Source organism: Oncorhynchus tshawytscha, linkage group LG33 (genome assembly GCF_018296145.1).
Source record: "Oncorhynchus tshawytscha isolate Ot180627B linkage group LG33, Otsh_v2.0, whole genome shotgun sequence".
NCBI classification, from domain to species: domain Eukaryota; kingdom Metazoa; phylum Chordata; class Actinopteri; order Salmoniformes; family Salmonidae; genus Oncorhynchus; species Oncorhynchus tshawytscha.
This window is the reverse complement of record NC_056461.1, coordinates 22773582-22790094: the sequence shown is the minus strand read 5'-3', so window position 1 is coordinate 22790094 and position 16513 is coordinate 22773582. Positions and strand designations below refer to the sequence as shown.

At 43.3% G+C, this 16513-nt stretch overlaps 2 protein-coding genes and 1 pseudogene across 7 annotated transcripts in view; 2 read left to right on the top strand and 1 right to left on the bottom strand.

Moving 5' to 3' along the window:
- Positions 1-259: 259 nt before the first annotated feature.
- On the bottom strand, positions 260-4378 carry LOC112231001 (endoplasmic reticulum chaperone BiP). The gene is made up of 8 exons (XM_024397485.2): positions 4220-4378; positions 3378-3526; positions 3010-3241; positions 2606-2856; positions 2085-2475; positions 1718-1955; positions 1320-1487; positions 260-1205 (listed from the first exon to the last, which is right to left on the bottom strand). The coding sequence occupies exons 2-8, from the start codon at positions 3491-3493 to the stop codon at positions 625-627; spliced, it is 1977 nt and encodes a 658-aa protein (XP_024253253.1). The 5' UTR covers positions 3494-3526; positions 4220-4378; the 3' UTR covers positions 260-624.
- Positions 4379-4730: 352 nt separating this feature from the next.
- On the top strand, positions 4731-13026 carry LOC112230518 (annotated as a pseudogene).
- Positions 12880-16513, top strand: part of LOC112230999 (golgin subfamily A member 2) — a 27362-nt gene continuing 23728 nt past the window's right edge. Inside the window, exons 1-4 of one of the 6 annotated variants that reach the window (XM_024397479.2) lie at positions 12880-13404; positions 14487-14618; positions 15340-15408; positions 15997-16152. In XM_024397479.2, coding sequence (XP_024253247.1) covers positions 13357-13404; positions 14487-14618; positions 15340-15408; positions 15997-16152 — 405 coding nt within the window. In that variant the 5' untranslated portion in view covers positions 12880-13356. The remainder of the gene's footprint in view (positions 13405-14486; positions 14619-15339; positions 15409-15996; positions 16153-16513) is intronic. The other 5 variants (XM_024397478.2, XM_024397481.2, XM_024397480.2 and 2 more) reach the window with 5 other exon arrangements.

The following is a 16513-nucleotide window of genomic DNA, read 5'->3' as shown; positions in this document are numbered from 1 at the left end:
CAAAATGGATAGCATGGGCAGTGCCATTGAGGCGGTCACAGATGGTATTATGGTGCAGACCCCCAATTCATACCTCACAGTTACATGCATTTTAAACATGGAATAGTTTGAAAATTTACAGAAAATGAGTCGATGTTCTGTGGTCAGAGGCAATAGGACGTCCACCCGCTGCACACAGCCAACGGCCGTTGTGGTGTCTCATTAACATATGATTACACAGGTGTAAATTGATGCAGAATAATATCAGAGACAAATCAAAGACATTTGTATCAAACATTTATTTCAATGTCTTTACAGTAGAAAGTATTTTCTACAATGACCAGATTCAATAAATAACTTGTTAACATTGCTTGTGAACATGTTACCCATTCACCCAGAAACCCCAGTCTAGCACCCACCCCACTAAACCCTCCCCCTAGAGAACTCATTTTCAAACTGCCTGAGAACAGCAGCGAGCCTCGAACAGGCCGACTAGTATACCTCCGCCACTCAGCGAAGAGAACGTCCCTCACGTTGAAACAATATTTCACAAGTCTTTCCAGCAGATTCATGGTTGCGTTTTTTGCAGCCCCTTTTCTTAACATTTTATGTCCAATATGTACATCTGTGCCACTCCAGACAGCCTTACAACTCATCCTTGTCACCCTGATCTGCCTCTCCCTCTTCTTCTCCTCCCTCAGGCGGGGGTCCACCTGCACTTCCGTAAAGCTTGCTGACGATCGGCTGCACCACCTCTTCCAGCTCCTTCTTCTTTGCCTGGAAGTCCTCCAGCTCAGCCTCTTGGTGAGACTCCATCCACTCAATCTTCTCCTCTACTGCTTTCTCTATGGTTTCCTTGTCCTCGGCTGACAGCTTACCACCCAGCTTCTCCTTGTCGCCGATCTGGTTCTTGAGCGAGTAGGCATAGCTTTCAAGCTCGTTGCGGGCATCAATGCGCTCCTTCAACTTCTTGTCCTCATCGGCGAAGCGCTCAGCATCGTTGACCATGCGCTCAATGTCCTCGGGAGTCAGACGGTTCTGGTCATTGGTGATGGTGATCTTGTTCTTGTTGCCTGTTCCCTTGTCCTCAGCTGTGACACGCAGGATGCCGTTGACATCAATCTCGAAGGTGACCTCGATCTGGGGCACACCACGAGGTGCAGGGGGGATGCCAGTCAGGTCGAAGGTTCCCAGCAGGTGGTTGTCTTTGGTCAGGGGACGCTCACCTGGATGGAGAGAAGCAGAATTTTAAAACAGATCCAATCTTGTCATTCTTTACTGTGTAAAACACCATTTATGGATGTAGCAACAAGGGGCAGCGATTAATCAAAGGAACATACCCTCGTAAACTTTGATGGTGACAGTGGGCTGGTTGTCAGAGGCGGTAGAGAAGATCTGGGACTTCTTGGTTGGCACCACAGTGTTTCTGGGGATCAGCTTGGTCATGACTCCTCCCACAGTCTCAATACCCAAGGTCAGGGGGCACACATCCAGAAGAACCAGGTCACCTGATGGACAAGACAGGAAACCATTAGTTGTGATCAAAATGTAACTGCTGTGATAGGAACACCACTGATATTTTATGTCTATTATGACCTGTAGGTATCCATTGTTTGGTTTAAAATCTAACCAACTAGCCTACATTTCCTTATGTATAAATAATGAAATATGAAGATACCTCAGGGTATAGCCTTAACTTAGCATAGTGCATGGCGTAAGCACATGGACCAAGACCCACCTGTGTCCTCCTCTCCAGACAGCACTCCAGCCTGCACGGCAGCGCCATAGGCCACAGCCTCGTCAGGGTTGATGCCCCTAGAGGGCTCCTTGCCATTAAAGAATTCCTTCACCAGCTGCTGGACCTTGGGGATACGGGTAGAGCCACCCACCAAGACAATCTCATCAATGTCGGTCTTCTTCAAGTCAGAGTCCTCCATCACCTTCTGCACGGGCTTCATGGTGGAACGGAACAGGTCCTGATAGACAAGTAATACAAATGGCAAATTAAAAAGAGGTTCCATGAATGCGTTTTCAATTTGAATTGGATGTTCCAAGATCAATGGGCCAGCAGTGTCACTGTTTTATGGTCATTAGAACCAACTTACCATGTTGAGCTCCTCAAACTTGGCACGGGTCAGGGTCTCTGAGAAGTCCTCTCCGTCAAAGAAGGACTCAATCTCAATGCGAGCCTGGTGCTGGGCAGACAGGCCTCTCTTGGCCTTCTCCACCTCACGACGCAGCTTCTGCACAGCACGGTTGTCCTTGCGCACGTCCTTACCGGTCTTCTTCTTGTACAGCTTGATGAAGTGCTCCATGACACGCTGGTCAAAGTCCTCTCCTCCCAAGTGGGTGTCGCCGTTGGTGGCGACTACCTCAAACACGCCGTTGTCGATGGTCAGGAGGGAAACATCAAAGGTGCCGCCGCCCAGGTCGAACACCAGGATGTTCTTCTCACCGTCCTTCTTGTCCAGGCCGTAGGCGATGGCAGCTGCAGTTCTGGAATAGAGGGCGGAAACAGATGTAACCAGCACGGTCTTGGCATATATTTGCAGTGATTTAAATAAATATTGGGCCAGTCATTCTAATGTTGATTCAGTTTCTGCATTGTGAAGACCAACACACTTACGGTTCATTGATGATCCTCATGACATTCAGGCCGGCGATGACTCCAGCATCCTTGGTGGCCTGACGCTGGGCGTCATTGAAGTAGGCGGGGACAGTGACCACAGCGTGTGTCACTTTCTTTCCCAGGTAAGCCTCTGCGGTTTCCTTCATCTTGGTGAGAACCATGGCAGAGATCTCCTCTGGAGCGAAGGTCTTGAGCTGACCTCCACCGATGTCCACCTGAATATGGGGCTTGCTCTTCTTCTCGATAACCTAAAAGATTTAAGTAGTCACCATTAAGCATTTCTCCTCTAAAAACAATTTCAGAGCTACTTCAGCATAGTTACATGCTGAATAAGTAGTATATTATTTGCATAGTGAGTGCTTCAGGAGATTAGGGCAGGGGGTGTGTTAGTTTGGGCTCACCTTGAAGGGGAAGTACTTGATGTCATGCTGTACAGCAGAATCAGTCCAGGCACGGCCAATCAGTCTCTTGGCATCAAAAACTGTGTTCTCGGGGTTGGAGGTGAGCTGGTTCTTGGCGGCGTCACCGATTAAACGCTCCCCCTCTGCGGTGAAGGCCACATAGGATGGAGTGATGCGGTTTCCCTGGTCGTTGGCAATGATCTCAACGCGGCCATTCTTGAACACACCAACACTGGAAAAAAAGAAGCATATAGGTGAGACCCATGGAAAGTATCAACTATATCACATGATACACTAGAGTCCTTTAGCCAAATGATTGAGAGTATGAGACCTAAGATTACATTTGCTATTCATTACAAAATGCTTACCAGGAATAGGTGGTCCCCAAGTCGATGCCAACCACGGTTCCCACGCTTTCCCGCTTGTCTTCATCATCGGCAAAAACACTGCTGGCGACCAGCAGAACCATGCACAAAAGCCTCATCTCTATTCTGTGTCTGTTCACGCAACTGAAGTACTGTCAAAAAGAGAAAGTCAAGACACTATAAATGTTGTTGCCTAGTTCATCCTTGTACATCAAACGGAAGGAGTTAATTTGGCCCTCTGATGCAGACATGACGGTGCATACTGGTGTGTGTAGACTCCTAGGCCAGACCGAGGGTAGCCCACATGCTAACAAACTTAGAGTTAATGGGTGGCGCACAAGACTACCGGTAATAAATGTGCCCAAATGAAGCCAACATTACATTTGGTAATTAAAACATTTGGCGATGTTTTTTTTGTTTAAAAAAAAAAAAAACGAATATCTAGTGGTTGGCTAGCTAACATCGCCATATAATAGGGATTTAAACTAGAGCTAGTGGTTAGTTAGCTGCTGATGCTGCTTGACCAAGTGGAGACACCGGTTTCAAAAGGCGTGCAAGCTAGCGAGGTAACTTAGCTACCAAACTGGCTGACCTTTTTCAAGCATGATGGCTAACGTTAACTAGCTGACGAAAGACAGAATTTAAAAGGGTAGCTAAACTGTTGTTAAGCAATCTCCATGTTTAGATATAAATTAGTTAAATGTTCCATTTAATTTCTGGATAACCTGCTGGTCAGCTAGCTAACTTCAGTTAAACAGGAAACTAGCCCCCCCAAAAAAGCTCCCTCTGGCATTTATGTAAAATTGAATCTTTATTTTGAGCTAACTTGCGTTTAATTCACATACCTTTGTAAATAATTCGATGGAGTCTTCCTTTGGGATTTATCTCAACGGAAGTTATTTGCTTCACAGCCTGTGTTCTTCAGAAACCCCTACGATTGTGAGTCTGTAAAATAATGTTTAATGAACGGTGCTCTCAGTATATAAGCCGTCACTTCTTCCCCATCGTGGAGGCTTCCCATTGGCCAGACAGCAGTTCGTTGGAACGCGTTCATTGGCAGCACCAGACATGCTGGCCGCTGCTGATTTGCACACGTTTGGTCAAGTGAACGTCATGATTCATGCTTTACTGTGCGACGCTGATAGGTTAGGTGTCAATGTGTCAAGTCCCAATTACGTGAAATGCCGGTGTCATACAAAGAAATGTAGTTGGTGCATTGAATTGACAGTCATTTGGGGGTCATTTTCCAATTTCAGTACAACTGTAATCTAAATTGTACTACATTACAGTAAACCCTAATACTTGTGCAAGGGAAGTAGTGAACTAAAACCAGTGCCATATAGTGAATTGTATAACATGATGATGGTAGGCAAAAGCCAAATGATCTGTCTGTATCTGTGTGTATAAAAAAAAAGGTAATCAAAGTTAGTTGTTACATCAGGTAAAGTGTACTTAAGGATCTGTGCTATCTGGAATCCTTGGGACGTTAGGGTCAGGCAGGGGGTGAAAGTAGATTTAATTTATTTCCTGTATAGAATCTCATATGAGACCACGCCCTCCCCCCATACCCGTTAACTAGAATAGTGTAAATAAGGGGTCGGAAATAGGTTTTTGCCTTGGGCCAATTATTTTCTCAACGTTCGGTAACGGTAGGGGTTAGGATGTGGGGTGGTTGTGACGTCCCAAGGATCCCTATTAGCACGGACCCTGTTCTAAAAGATTTGTCTTCCTTTTCTACCGCATTAACCAATCAGCAGACTGTTTACAGAGGCGGGGTAATCGCCGATAGCGGCGTTCCATTAGATAGCACAGCCACAAACTCAGAATTGGCCAAATCGTAAAAATGAATGAAACATTTTGTAAAATTGTATTTAAGGTGAGGCATAAGGTAGTGTGGTAAGTATAGAGTTAGGTTTAAAATCACATTTTAAGCAGATAAATTGTAGAAATAGGCTAGGTTTATGACTTTGTGGCTGTGGTAACTAGTGATGACCCTGATATCGTCAATTTGTTGTGCCCACCACTTGTGTAAACAACCGTTACAATCTGTTTAACAGTAGCTGCCTATCTTCTGTTAAATTGCAACGAAACCGTTTATCAGGTGACATACAGTTTACGTTATCTTTATCAGCATACGACGGCACAGCTAGCCAGCTCACCAAAGATTTCTAGGCTAGTTTTGTGTACTTTTGATAACCGTAGACCTGTATCATATCATTTTTTTATGATCGTGGTAGCGCTACGTTCATCCACGAGCGCCTTTGTATGTCAAGTGAGTAAGGGGCTTTGGTCAACTGATGTCCACTCGTGATTCTGCGAGGGTTCGATCACTGGGAAAAGGATACAACTTGCATCAACAAGGTATTCTAAAAGTAAAGTGTCAGCCTATTTCTGATGTCAATGTCATTGTTAGTAACTAAATGAGCTAACATTACACAACAGTGTACATTGCCCTCTTTCTAGACGTCCTATCTAAACTGTTTGTTAAGAAAATGTTTGAGAAGTCTTAGTGTGTAGTGTTAAATCCTGGGGGTGTCGTATCATGCCTCAAACCATACAGTAGCAGTCAAAAGTTTGAATAATAGTCAAGACATCAAAACTATGAAATAACACATATGGAACATGTAACCAAAAAAGTGTTAAACAAATCAAAATATATTTTATATTTGAGATCCTTCAAAGTAGCCACCCTTTGCCTTGACAGCTTAAAAATATATATGTATTTCACCTTTATTTAACCAGGTTAGGCTAGTTGAGAACAAGTTCTCATTTACAACCACGACCTGGCCAGGATAAAGCAAAGCAGTGTGACACAAACAACAACAGAGTTACACATGGAATAAACAAACATACAGTCAATAACACAATAGGAAAAAAAAGTCTATATACAGTGTGTGCAAATGAGGTAAGATAGGGGATGTAAGGCAATACATAGGCCATAGTGGCAAAATAATTACAATTTAGCAATTAAACACTGGAGTGATAGATGTGCAGAAGATAAATGTGCAAGTAGTGATACTGGGGTGCAAAGGAGCAAAAATAAATAACAGTATTGGGATGAGGTAGTTGGGCTATTTACATATGGGCTATGTACAGGTGCAGTGATCTGTGAGCTGCTCTGGCAGCTGGTGCTTAAAGTTAGTGAGGGAGTTAAGGCAGCCAAAGTAGGAATAGGCTTTGGGGGTGACCAGTGAAATATACCTGCTGGAGCGCGTGCTACGGGTGGGTGCTGCTATAGTGACCAGTGAGCTGAGATAAGGCGGGGCTTTACCTAGCAAAGACTTTTAGATGACAGCTTTGCACACTCTTGCCATTATCTCAACCAGCTTCATGAGGTAGTCACCTGGAATGCATTTCAATTAACAGGTGTGCCTTGTTAATTTGTGGAATTTATTTCCTTCTTAATGCGTTTGAGCCAATCAGTTGTGTTGTGACAAGGTAGGGGGGGTATACAGAAGATAGCTCTATTTGGTAAAAGACCAAGTCCATATTATGGCAAGAACAGCTCAAATAATACAAGAGAAACGACAGTCCATCATTACTTTAAGACATGAATATCAGTCAATACGGAACATTTCAAGAGCTTTGAATTTTTCTTCAAGTGCAGTTGCAAAAACCATCAAGCGCTATGATGAAACTGGCTCTCATGAGGACCGCCACAGAAACGGAAGACCCAGAGTTACCTCTGCTGCAGAGGATAAGGTCATTTGAGTTAACTGGACCTCAGATTGCAGCCCAAATAAATGCTTCACAGAATTCAAATAACAGACACATCTCAACATTAACTGTTCAGGGGAGACTGAGTGGATCAGGCCAAATTGCTGCAAAGAAACCACTACTAAAGGACACCAATAAGAAGAAGAGACTTGCTGGGGCCAACACACCTCCAGGCTGTATAAGGGCTATTTGACCAAGAAGGAGAGTGATGGAGTGCTGCATCAGATGACCTGGCCTCCACAATCACAATCACCCGACCTCAAACCAATTGAGATGGTTTGGGATGAGTTGGACTGCAGAGTGAATGAAAAGCAGCCAACAAATGCTCAGCATATGTGGGAACTCCTTCAAGGCTGTTGGAAAATCATTCCAGGTGACCACCTCATGAAGTGAGAGAATGTCAAGAGTGTGCATCAGCAAAGCATCCCCACACCGTTTATTATTATTTTTTTTTACCTTTGTTTAAAATTTGTTTGGGTTACTACATGATTCCATATGTGTTATTTCATAGTTTTTATGTCTTCACTATTATTCTACAATGTAGAAAATAGTAAAGGTCAAGAAAAACCCTTGAATGAGTAGGTGTGTCCAAACCTTTGACTGCTATCATTATGAATGTTTTTACCTGTAACCAGTAACAACTTGTCTTTCATGTCCTCCCCTCATTCCCACTGTGTCAGCTGACAGAAGGCCTGACCGAGAATCCTCTATTCTGCAAGCTCCTGGTAACGCTGTCACAGCATGTGGACCGCCTCAGCCTTACTGTTACACTGAAGAGAGAGCTGGAGAAGGTATTACACACAAACAACTTATCATCCTCATGTGCTCAAAACTTTGCTCTCTCAAGCCTGATTGTAAGAATTAACCGATTACTATAAAGTACATGTCTCAGGACCGCATTTAAAGATTCTGGTGCATCCAAGAGTATTAATTTGTCCCTCTCATAATAATACAATTGTGGTTCTACTTTAAACAATGACATTGTTGTTGTGTTATTACACTACTAGAGTTGTTGTTGCTATTTAAGACCATGTTATGGACTTGGACTACTCTGTGTGTGGGTGCGTGTTGTGTGAATCGCTTTAAATGACTGAGATTATGTTGTTTTAATCCAGACTGAGAGGGACCTGCAGACAGAGGCTTAATGGGCTGTGTTCAGAGAGCCTGTACAGGCTACTGCAGGAGATGATCCAGGAGCACTGTGTCAGAAAGCATCACTCCACTGTGCCTCCAGAGGACGACACTGTACAATACAGAACAGTACTCATTGCTCATTGCTGAATGGACTCTACTATACATAACTCTAGACTGCTCTATTCTTGTTGTGTGTCTGGCAGAGCAACACACAGTACACTTAGTACCATAATCCCTCTTTAAGGTTACACCTATTAATGCACAAATAATGTCTATAGGCCTAGATACAAGTAGATCATTGGTGAAGTAGTTTAACCACCCAAGTGAATTTGATTTCCGAAAGGTTACTTTTTGTTTACATTGATCATCCAAAGTACTGTATAATGTTAGAATAAACCTAAATCTTGTTTCCCCCTGGCAGTTTTATGAGACTGTGGAGCAGTGTCTGGTGGTGGCCCAGTGTGTCAGGTAGTTGGACCCTAGTGACACCACCAGCCAGGACCAACCTCCTGTCCTAGGACTGAGTGTCCAACAGGTGCTGTAGCTGATGCCACAAGAGGAGGTAGGTACACTTTGTCCGTGAGGCTAATACTTAAAGCATGAGTTCTTTTTATAACCAATTTTTAAAAAATATATTAAAATGGTATGATATAGACACCTTTTGTGTGATTTCACAGCTAATCCTTTTCTCATCGTCGTTGTGTAGTAAGGGGGGCACGGGGAAAAAAAGAACCAAGGCTCCAAAAACACCCAGATACGTAATTTTAGAAACAGCAAAGCTCTCAGTATTGTGATGCAGGTCTTTAGATGTTGTATACATGAAATTGTGTCATTCTGAACTTTATCCACAATGTTATATAAATCACAAAAGGTGTCTGGACCCTTGAATAACATGCTATTTACATAAAAATTGTGATTTGGTTGGAAAAAAATGAAACTTCTTCTTTAAGATCCATTAGCACAAGTTATACTGGCAGGTGCAGCGTGTGTTTAAAAATAAAGAAATTTTAAAAATCCAGCAATTCTCAAATAATTCCCATGCACCGGCAACAACTAATCAAATCAAAGTTTATCGCTTGCCCAGGATGCAACAGGTGTAAAAATACAGTGAAACGCTATAAACTCTTCCTCTGCAATGCAGTGACAAGCCTGTTGTCTTATTTCCGAGTGCTTTTCCTATTTATGTACAGTATCACACTCACACTGCTCTTCTATAGCTCTGGTAACCCCTAGAGATCTTGGATTTCTTGGACTTGTTCATGTTTCGCTAAACAGGATATGTGGAAAATGAAACAAACTGCCCAGAGAATTAGAAAAGCATCTCTGGGAGACGTGTTTCCAGTCCTACTATCAGCCTGAATGGGGTAAAGAGACACCAGACTTTTACCAAAACGTAGATATGTAGCATAAATACGATTTCACATATGACAGTATGTGTGTGTCTTGCTATGTAATGGACACCGAATGTATTTAGCAAATGTGGCAGTATCTGGCTTTATGGTATAGCCGCTCACCTGCATGTGTGTGAATGGTGAAACATACCACTCCTCTTCTTTCTTGGGCAGAGGGTGAGAGTGAAAGGCTGATGAACATGAAGCTGTCTCGCTTGTCTGGCCTTCTGGAAAGCGAAAGGAAAAGAGCAGAGAGTCTGAAGGGGAAGAGCCGTGAGTGCCGCCCTGCTGCAAAAGCAGACTCCCTGCTACCTCTCTGTAAGAGACTCTCAACACTTGGTTTGGTGTATTCTTAGGTTTTTCTCACGTGTTGCGACCTTCACTCACGATCAACGTGTTTTCTCCAGGAGCTGTTAGGATGCATTCAGATTCTCCAGTCACTTATCCTTGACCACAGGCTAAAAGCCCAGAAATAACTTGACAGGAAACAGTTTGAGTACTTTGAGGCCAAATGTGAGATCATCATGCAGAAGATCAGGTGTGATTAGCCCCTCCTGTTTACATCTACTCTACACTGGGCTCCTTCAGATGCAGTTGACTGTTAATGAGTGTGAGAAATTGGTATTTCATGCATGTCCATCAGCAATGTTCCGTTTTCGTGTCTCTTTTACATTTCTTAAATATGTCTCTTCACAACAGAGGAGATATGTTGGAAATTCAGCTGGACACCTACACAGCAGACACAATGTCAGCCTATAGAATAACAAGGTGAGTCAAATGCTGCCCAGCAACTCAATGTCATTATCATATCAACCACTCTCGCTCTCAACACCTACTCGTCATTCCCACTCATGTTGTTCTTTTTGACAGCTTTGTTCATCTATGCCTTTCCTTGCCCAAACATCAGGCTGTTACCATGGTTACTACATGAATATCAGTCTGAAAGAAGTCGCTGTAAAAAAGACTTGTTAGTCTTTACAAGGCAGAATATTAAATAAAATTATATTTACACTTACTTTACCGGTTGTACATGCTGTCGGTCCTTTTGGCGGTAGGTGGAGATAGGGTATCCACAGGAAAGCATTGTTTACCAGACTTTTTGCGGTGCCAATAGGTTCTGTCACTTGTATTTTCAATCTGTTGACACATTGCACTTGATGACCGAAGCACATTTCCTGGCAATCAACTGTTATTGTTTGCCATTTGTTTAGGCTCGCCAATATTGTGCAAGTCTTTGTCACGTGCAAATTGTAACAGGAATGAAAATGAAAACCGGAAATACAAACTATATACAGACATAGCCGTGGAAAGTAGTTTGGGGGTGCAGTGATTTATTAAATGTTTTATGCCAAGGGGGGAAAGATGAATTGCCCCCACTGAAGAAGTCTGTATCGATCCACTAATACAGGACTAGTAAAGGCCCAGTGCACTACTTTTGTCAAACTGTTTTAACTAAATGTATTTGAGTGTTTTCCAGCATTTGTAACTTGAGTCTGATAATTATCTGTACAAAAGTTGATCTGCTAATAAAAATACTTGCTTGATATATGTTTTCCAGTTTCTTTAAATACTTTGCAAATGCAACTTATTTCTATATGAAAACTGAAATGGTCTATTCAATCTTTTTCCATTTTAGCAGACGCTCTTATCCAGAGAAACTTACAGTAGCGAGTGCATACATTTTCGTACTGGTCCGCCATGTGAATCGAACCCACATCCCTAACATTGAAACATTTCAAGGCTCCAGCCACCCTTCTCATGGACTGTTCTCTCTGCTACCGCATGGTAAGCGGCAAATCTAGGTCCAAAAAGTTTCTTAACAGCCTCTACCCCCTAGCCATAAGACTCCTGAACAGCTAATCAAAGGGCTGCCCAGGCCCCTCTTTTGCGCTGCTGCTACTCTCTATTTATTATCTATGCATAGGCACTTTAACTCTACCTTTATGTACATATTACCTCAATTACCTCGACTAACCGATGCCCCTGCACATTGACTCTGTACCGGTACCCCCTGTATATAGCCTCGCTATTGTTATTTTACTGCTGCCGTTTAATTAGTTGTTACTTTTATTTTTTTTATTTTTTTACTTAACACTTTTTTTCTTAACCAACAATACTTCAAGAAGTTTTAAGGGCTTGTAAGTAAGTGTTTCACTGTAAGGTCTACCTGTTGTATTCGGCGCATGTGACAAAAATATTTATCCTTTTTGTTTTTTTTACATTGCAAGCGCTATGCTCTACCAACTGAGCCACATCACCATAAACCACTTACTGTCTCAATGTACTCAATTATTGTATTGTATATTGTTTTTCTTCATGGTGATGGAGACGACAGGTACAAACCTAGATGACCAGCTTCTGTACCATACAGTGCACCTTTCACATTAAGTGGTTTGTAAGGGTGGAAAATTAATAATGCACAAAGTGGTCAAGAAAAATATTTAGTTTGATGTGGATGTGTTGTCTTTGCCCATACCTTTGCACATTTTGATGTAAATGTTTGAGGACAGGGTTTTGTTGTTATTGGATGGATTCCATTAGAATGACAATTGCAGACGAAGGGACGGGGCAACAACTCTTACATTTCCAACTATTGAATCCTGCAAGATACTGTTCTTAATAATAAAGTGGAGATGCTGAAAAAAGTTTTTGCCCACACGACAGACATATATATTGGTCTGCTAATACTAGTAAAGTACTACTTTTGTGAAAAACTTTTAAAAAATATATATATATATTATTTGTTTACTTTTTATTTTATATTCAGATTTTTCAGGGGGTACTGCAGCACCTTCAGCATTCCTACTTCCAGCATACTGAAGGTGGGGTTGATAACACTACTGGATATTTTGTTTCCCCATTCGTACCAGCAATAGGACCGACCACACAGACCACCAGAAAATATAATTTTATTCATCATTCTGGCTTGTAGAGGTCGTGAGAACTATCCTGATCCAAACACGAATTTCTGCCCTGACATAGAATTCTATGCAATTCAATGTCGGGTCTTCAGGCTGCCTTTTCCAGGAGTCTTTAGATGGCCATGCTAGAACAGATTAAGTGGAAATATAGACCAAATCAGAACTGATAAGAAAATGTATGCTATTAGTTCACAATTTAATTAATCAAATGTGTTTTCAGAAAGTCCCATACTTCTGTCCTTTAGCTTTGCCAGATAATTACACCTGCCTCTCCCCTCTCTCAATCAGTCCTTGTGTTTTCATTGAAGGAAGCTAGAAACAGAGCTGAAGACCGCCCAGTTAGAGAAGAAGTCTGTGGAGTCCAAACTGTCATCCTTTGAGATATTTGGCAAGGAATTCGAGGCAGTAGCCAAGGAATATTCCAGACTGCATCAGGAGATTAACACCAAAAATTGGTCTCTGAAGGACTTCTCTCAGAACACGGACTAACTGAGTGGGTGTCAGACAGTTCTGCCGCAGATCTCTGACACCTTTGATGACAAGCTAACTTATATTATTGTTTGTTTTTGTAAAAAAAAATGCATGATTAGCCGGTGTTGTCTTGAATGTTGTTCATTCTGATAATAATCACCCTGATATGACACAACAAATTCTAAATTCAGACATGAAGTTAGCTGGCCTATTTGAAAAACCACGCCTGACACGAATTTTCCACGGTCAGAAGGGAGATGTTGCGCCTCTAGCGGGAAGATAGTTTCTTGCATCACCGACTGATCTCAAATTGATGACGTGGTGCGGTTCGTCGACCGGACGATAAGGATGGCCGACCAGAGCAGGCAAATCAAACTCGCCGCAGCCAAGAAAAAGGTAAACATATTAATTCCCACAACACAGGGAATATAACAAGTGTTTCATCCATTACTCTGTTCTGGGTTCGAGTTGTCTGTAGTTTCATATTTTCACGAACCCGTGTGATGTTGACATTCCACGTCCCCCGACCTTTCTGCAGTCGCCCATCCGAACTCTCGTCCCCCTGTGTGGCTGTCAGTGCGCACGAAATACCGAGGATTCGCTTGGGCCTCTAATCTTAGCTAGAACGATTATGTGGACGATTTATACAGGGCAGTGACTTAGTGTTGCTAATAATGCTGCTCGGCTAGGTATAAACCTGTGATTTGATCAACACAAGTGACAAGGTAGTTAGCGATATCTAGCTACCGTGCTGATGTTTGGCTAACGTTAGCCATAGCGATTTAGCTAGCTATCACGTTGTCATCTTGTACCGAAGCGACCGGCTAACTCAATATAATATAGAACGGGGTGTCCTATAAATAGGCTTGCTTATTGACACTTTTAACCTTAATTAACTAACTTACGATGAATGCTGCCTAGCGTATTGAGTCATGTTTGACAGGAAACGGTGATGTGTCACTCTGAAGAGTGACTGGTAGTTTTGACAGCAGACGCCCCCTTCCCTGTCTGTGTGAGCTACCTGCTGTGTGTACCTAGAAAGACTTCGCTAGATAGCTAGCTACTTAGTTAAATAAAGCACATGCTGCACCATTAACGTTAATGTTTAAAAACAAATACACTTGTGCATGAAAGTTCTTTCATTACACATTATGAAAACAACAATTACCTTCCTCAAACATCAGCTGTTGCAGCAATTGGTTATGCTATAAGATCTTTTTGGACTGTATTGGATCTTTCTAAATAGTCGTTCCATTGTCACCCACACCAATGATACCAACTGTACATATTGTAGATCTCTAGTCGAATCGTATGGGATAGTTCTGAACAGTCGCACCATTTTCAGCCACACCAAGGCTCCCTGTAGTTCCTCTGCGATTTGTAATGAATGTCTGCTGATATAGTTAGCCTAGCAAAGGTGTGAGTTCCAGACAGTTGAGTGCTCTCATTGTCAACTCCTCCTCTCTTATGCCGGCCAGCTGAAGGAGTTTCAGCAGAAGAGTTCTCCTGCCAGTGGAGGAGAAGGAGGACCAGGGGCCAAGAAGACGAGGAAGGTGAAGGGAGGGAGCCAGCCAGACACACCCTCAGCTGACCGACACTCTCCAGACAATGTAAGTCACCCAACTGTATGCTGGTTGTCTCTGTCTGCGTGTGTGTTATGCCTTTGAGTACTCTTTCTGCACACTGCTTCCTTGCAATATTTCACTTGCCGATATTTCATTTCAATAACAAAGTGAAACGTTGCAAGAAAGCAGTCTGATGATACTTCTCTGGAATCACATTGAACGTTCCAGTGCAGCTTCTGACTTTTACTGGATGTGTGAGTGTCTCCCTTTGCAAGTTTACTGTCAGTGTTTGTCGTATGTCAGGTTATGGTATGTGCTCCCACCCAGACAGTCATTTGCTTGGAGGAACATTGTCACAGAATATTTTCTGTACCTCCCAGAGACAGATATGATTGTGATGAGTCGGTCACTAACATTGTCTGGCAGTGATGAATCAGGTTGTGGGCTTTTAAAGTCTCTATCTTTCAATGAATGCCCAATTCCAAATGGACCCCTAAGCGTTAATCCAAAGCACTTCTTGAAAATCAGAAAGGAAAAGTAGCTATTAGTTTTGTGGTAGTAGCGCCACCCTCTGGTAGGCTAGCGAGGTTGAAGTTCCACCATATTGATTACACCTCATCACGTACAACAACAGGGGCTTAGCGGTAGATAGGGTTCTATGGGTGCTAGTCTCCCTTTTTACGTCACCTATTGCTGTCTCTTTCTCCCTCCCTCACTTGCTCATTCACTGTCCCTCTCTCTTTCACCCTTCCCCTCTCTGCCATAGATTCAGAGTATTCTGAAAGGTCTTAGTCAGACCAATGGATTAACTCTGCCTGCCTATGGCAAAAGCCAGGTGAGCCTCTCTCCTTCCTTCCTTCTCTCCCCCTCTCTCTTGGGCTATTGTTCTTCCCTGCTGTCTTTTTCCCTTTTGTTATTTTACAGCTGTCTCTTTCCTTCTGCTTCACTCTCTCTTGTATCTGTCCCACTCCCTCCCTACTGTTTCTCTATCCCACCCCTTCTGTTGTTTTTGTTCCTCTTCTCTCCCGCACGCTATTCCTTATGGTCACTGGTTGCTCATAAGTCATTTTTGCGACAGTGAGAGAAGTGCTTGGTATTTATTTTGCCATTGTTGACTTACTAAGATTCTACCAGTATTAAGCCTAGCTAAATGCTGGGTCAGTCCATCTGGGTGTGAGGTTTATAACTTCCGGACCTGATGTTTACTTTATTTACCACACTGGCATGTCTCCATCAGTGAAAACAAGATGTGTGCATGCGTGATTGTCTGTCCACGTGTTGTGATAGTGGTCTCTGACACTACCTTGTTTTCTAGGATATGATGTGGGCATGTGTGTGCTGTGTATGTTTCCAAGTTGCTGTAACCACGCACTCTCTGGATGAGCAATGAAAAGTAATGGCTGTGTGTGTGTTGCTGCCTCAGACCCACGTCCATGGGGAGGTGAGGGGGTCCCCAGTTACCCAGCTACTGGAGGACCCAAACGGAGAGGCCGGCCGCGGCTCTCCTGTGTCTAACCCTGCTAGCTCTGCTACTAACCCTGAGTGTGCCAGCCAATCCCACAACACTGACCTGCAGCAGGTGTGTCCCTCCGTCAGTCTTCTCTCTCGGTCTCGGGGTCTCGGTGTCTCTCTCTCTCTGGTCTCTCTTGGTCTCGGTGTCTCTCTCTCTCGGTGTGTCTCTCTCTCGGTGTGTGTCTGTCTCTCAATGTGTCTTTCTCTCGGTGTCTCTCTCTCTTGGTGGGTCTCTCTCTCGGTGGGTCTCTCTCTCTCTCTCGGTGGGTCTCTCTCTCTCTCTCGGTGGGTCTCTCTCTCTCTCTCGGTGGGTCTCTCTCTCTCTCGGTGGGGTCTCTCTCTCGGTGGGTCTCTCTCTCGGTGGGTCTCTCTCTCGGTGGGTCTCTCTCTCGGTGGGTCTCTCTCGGTGGGTCTCTCTCTCTCTCGGT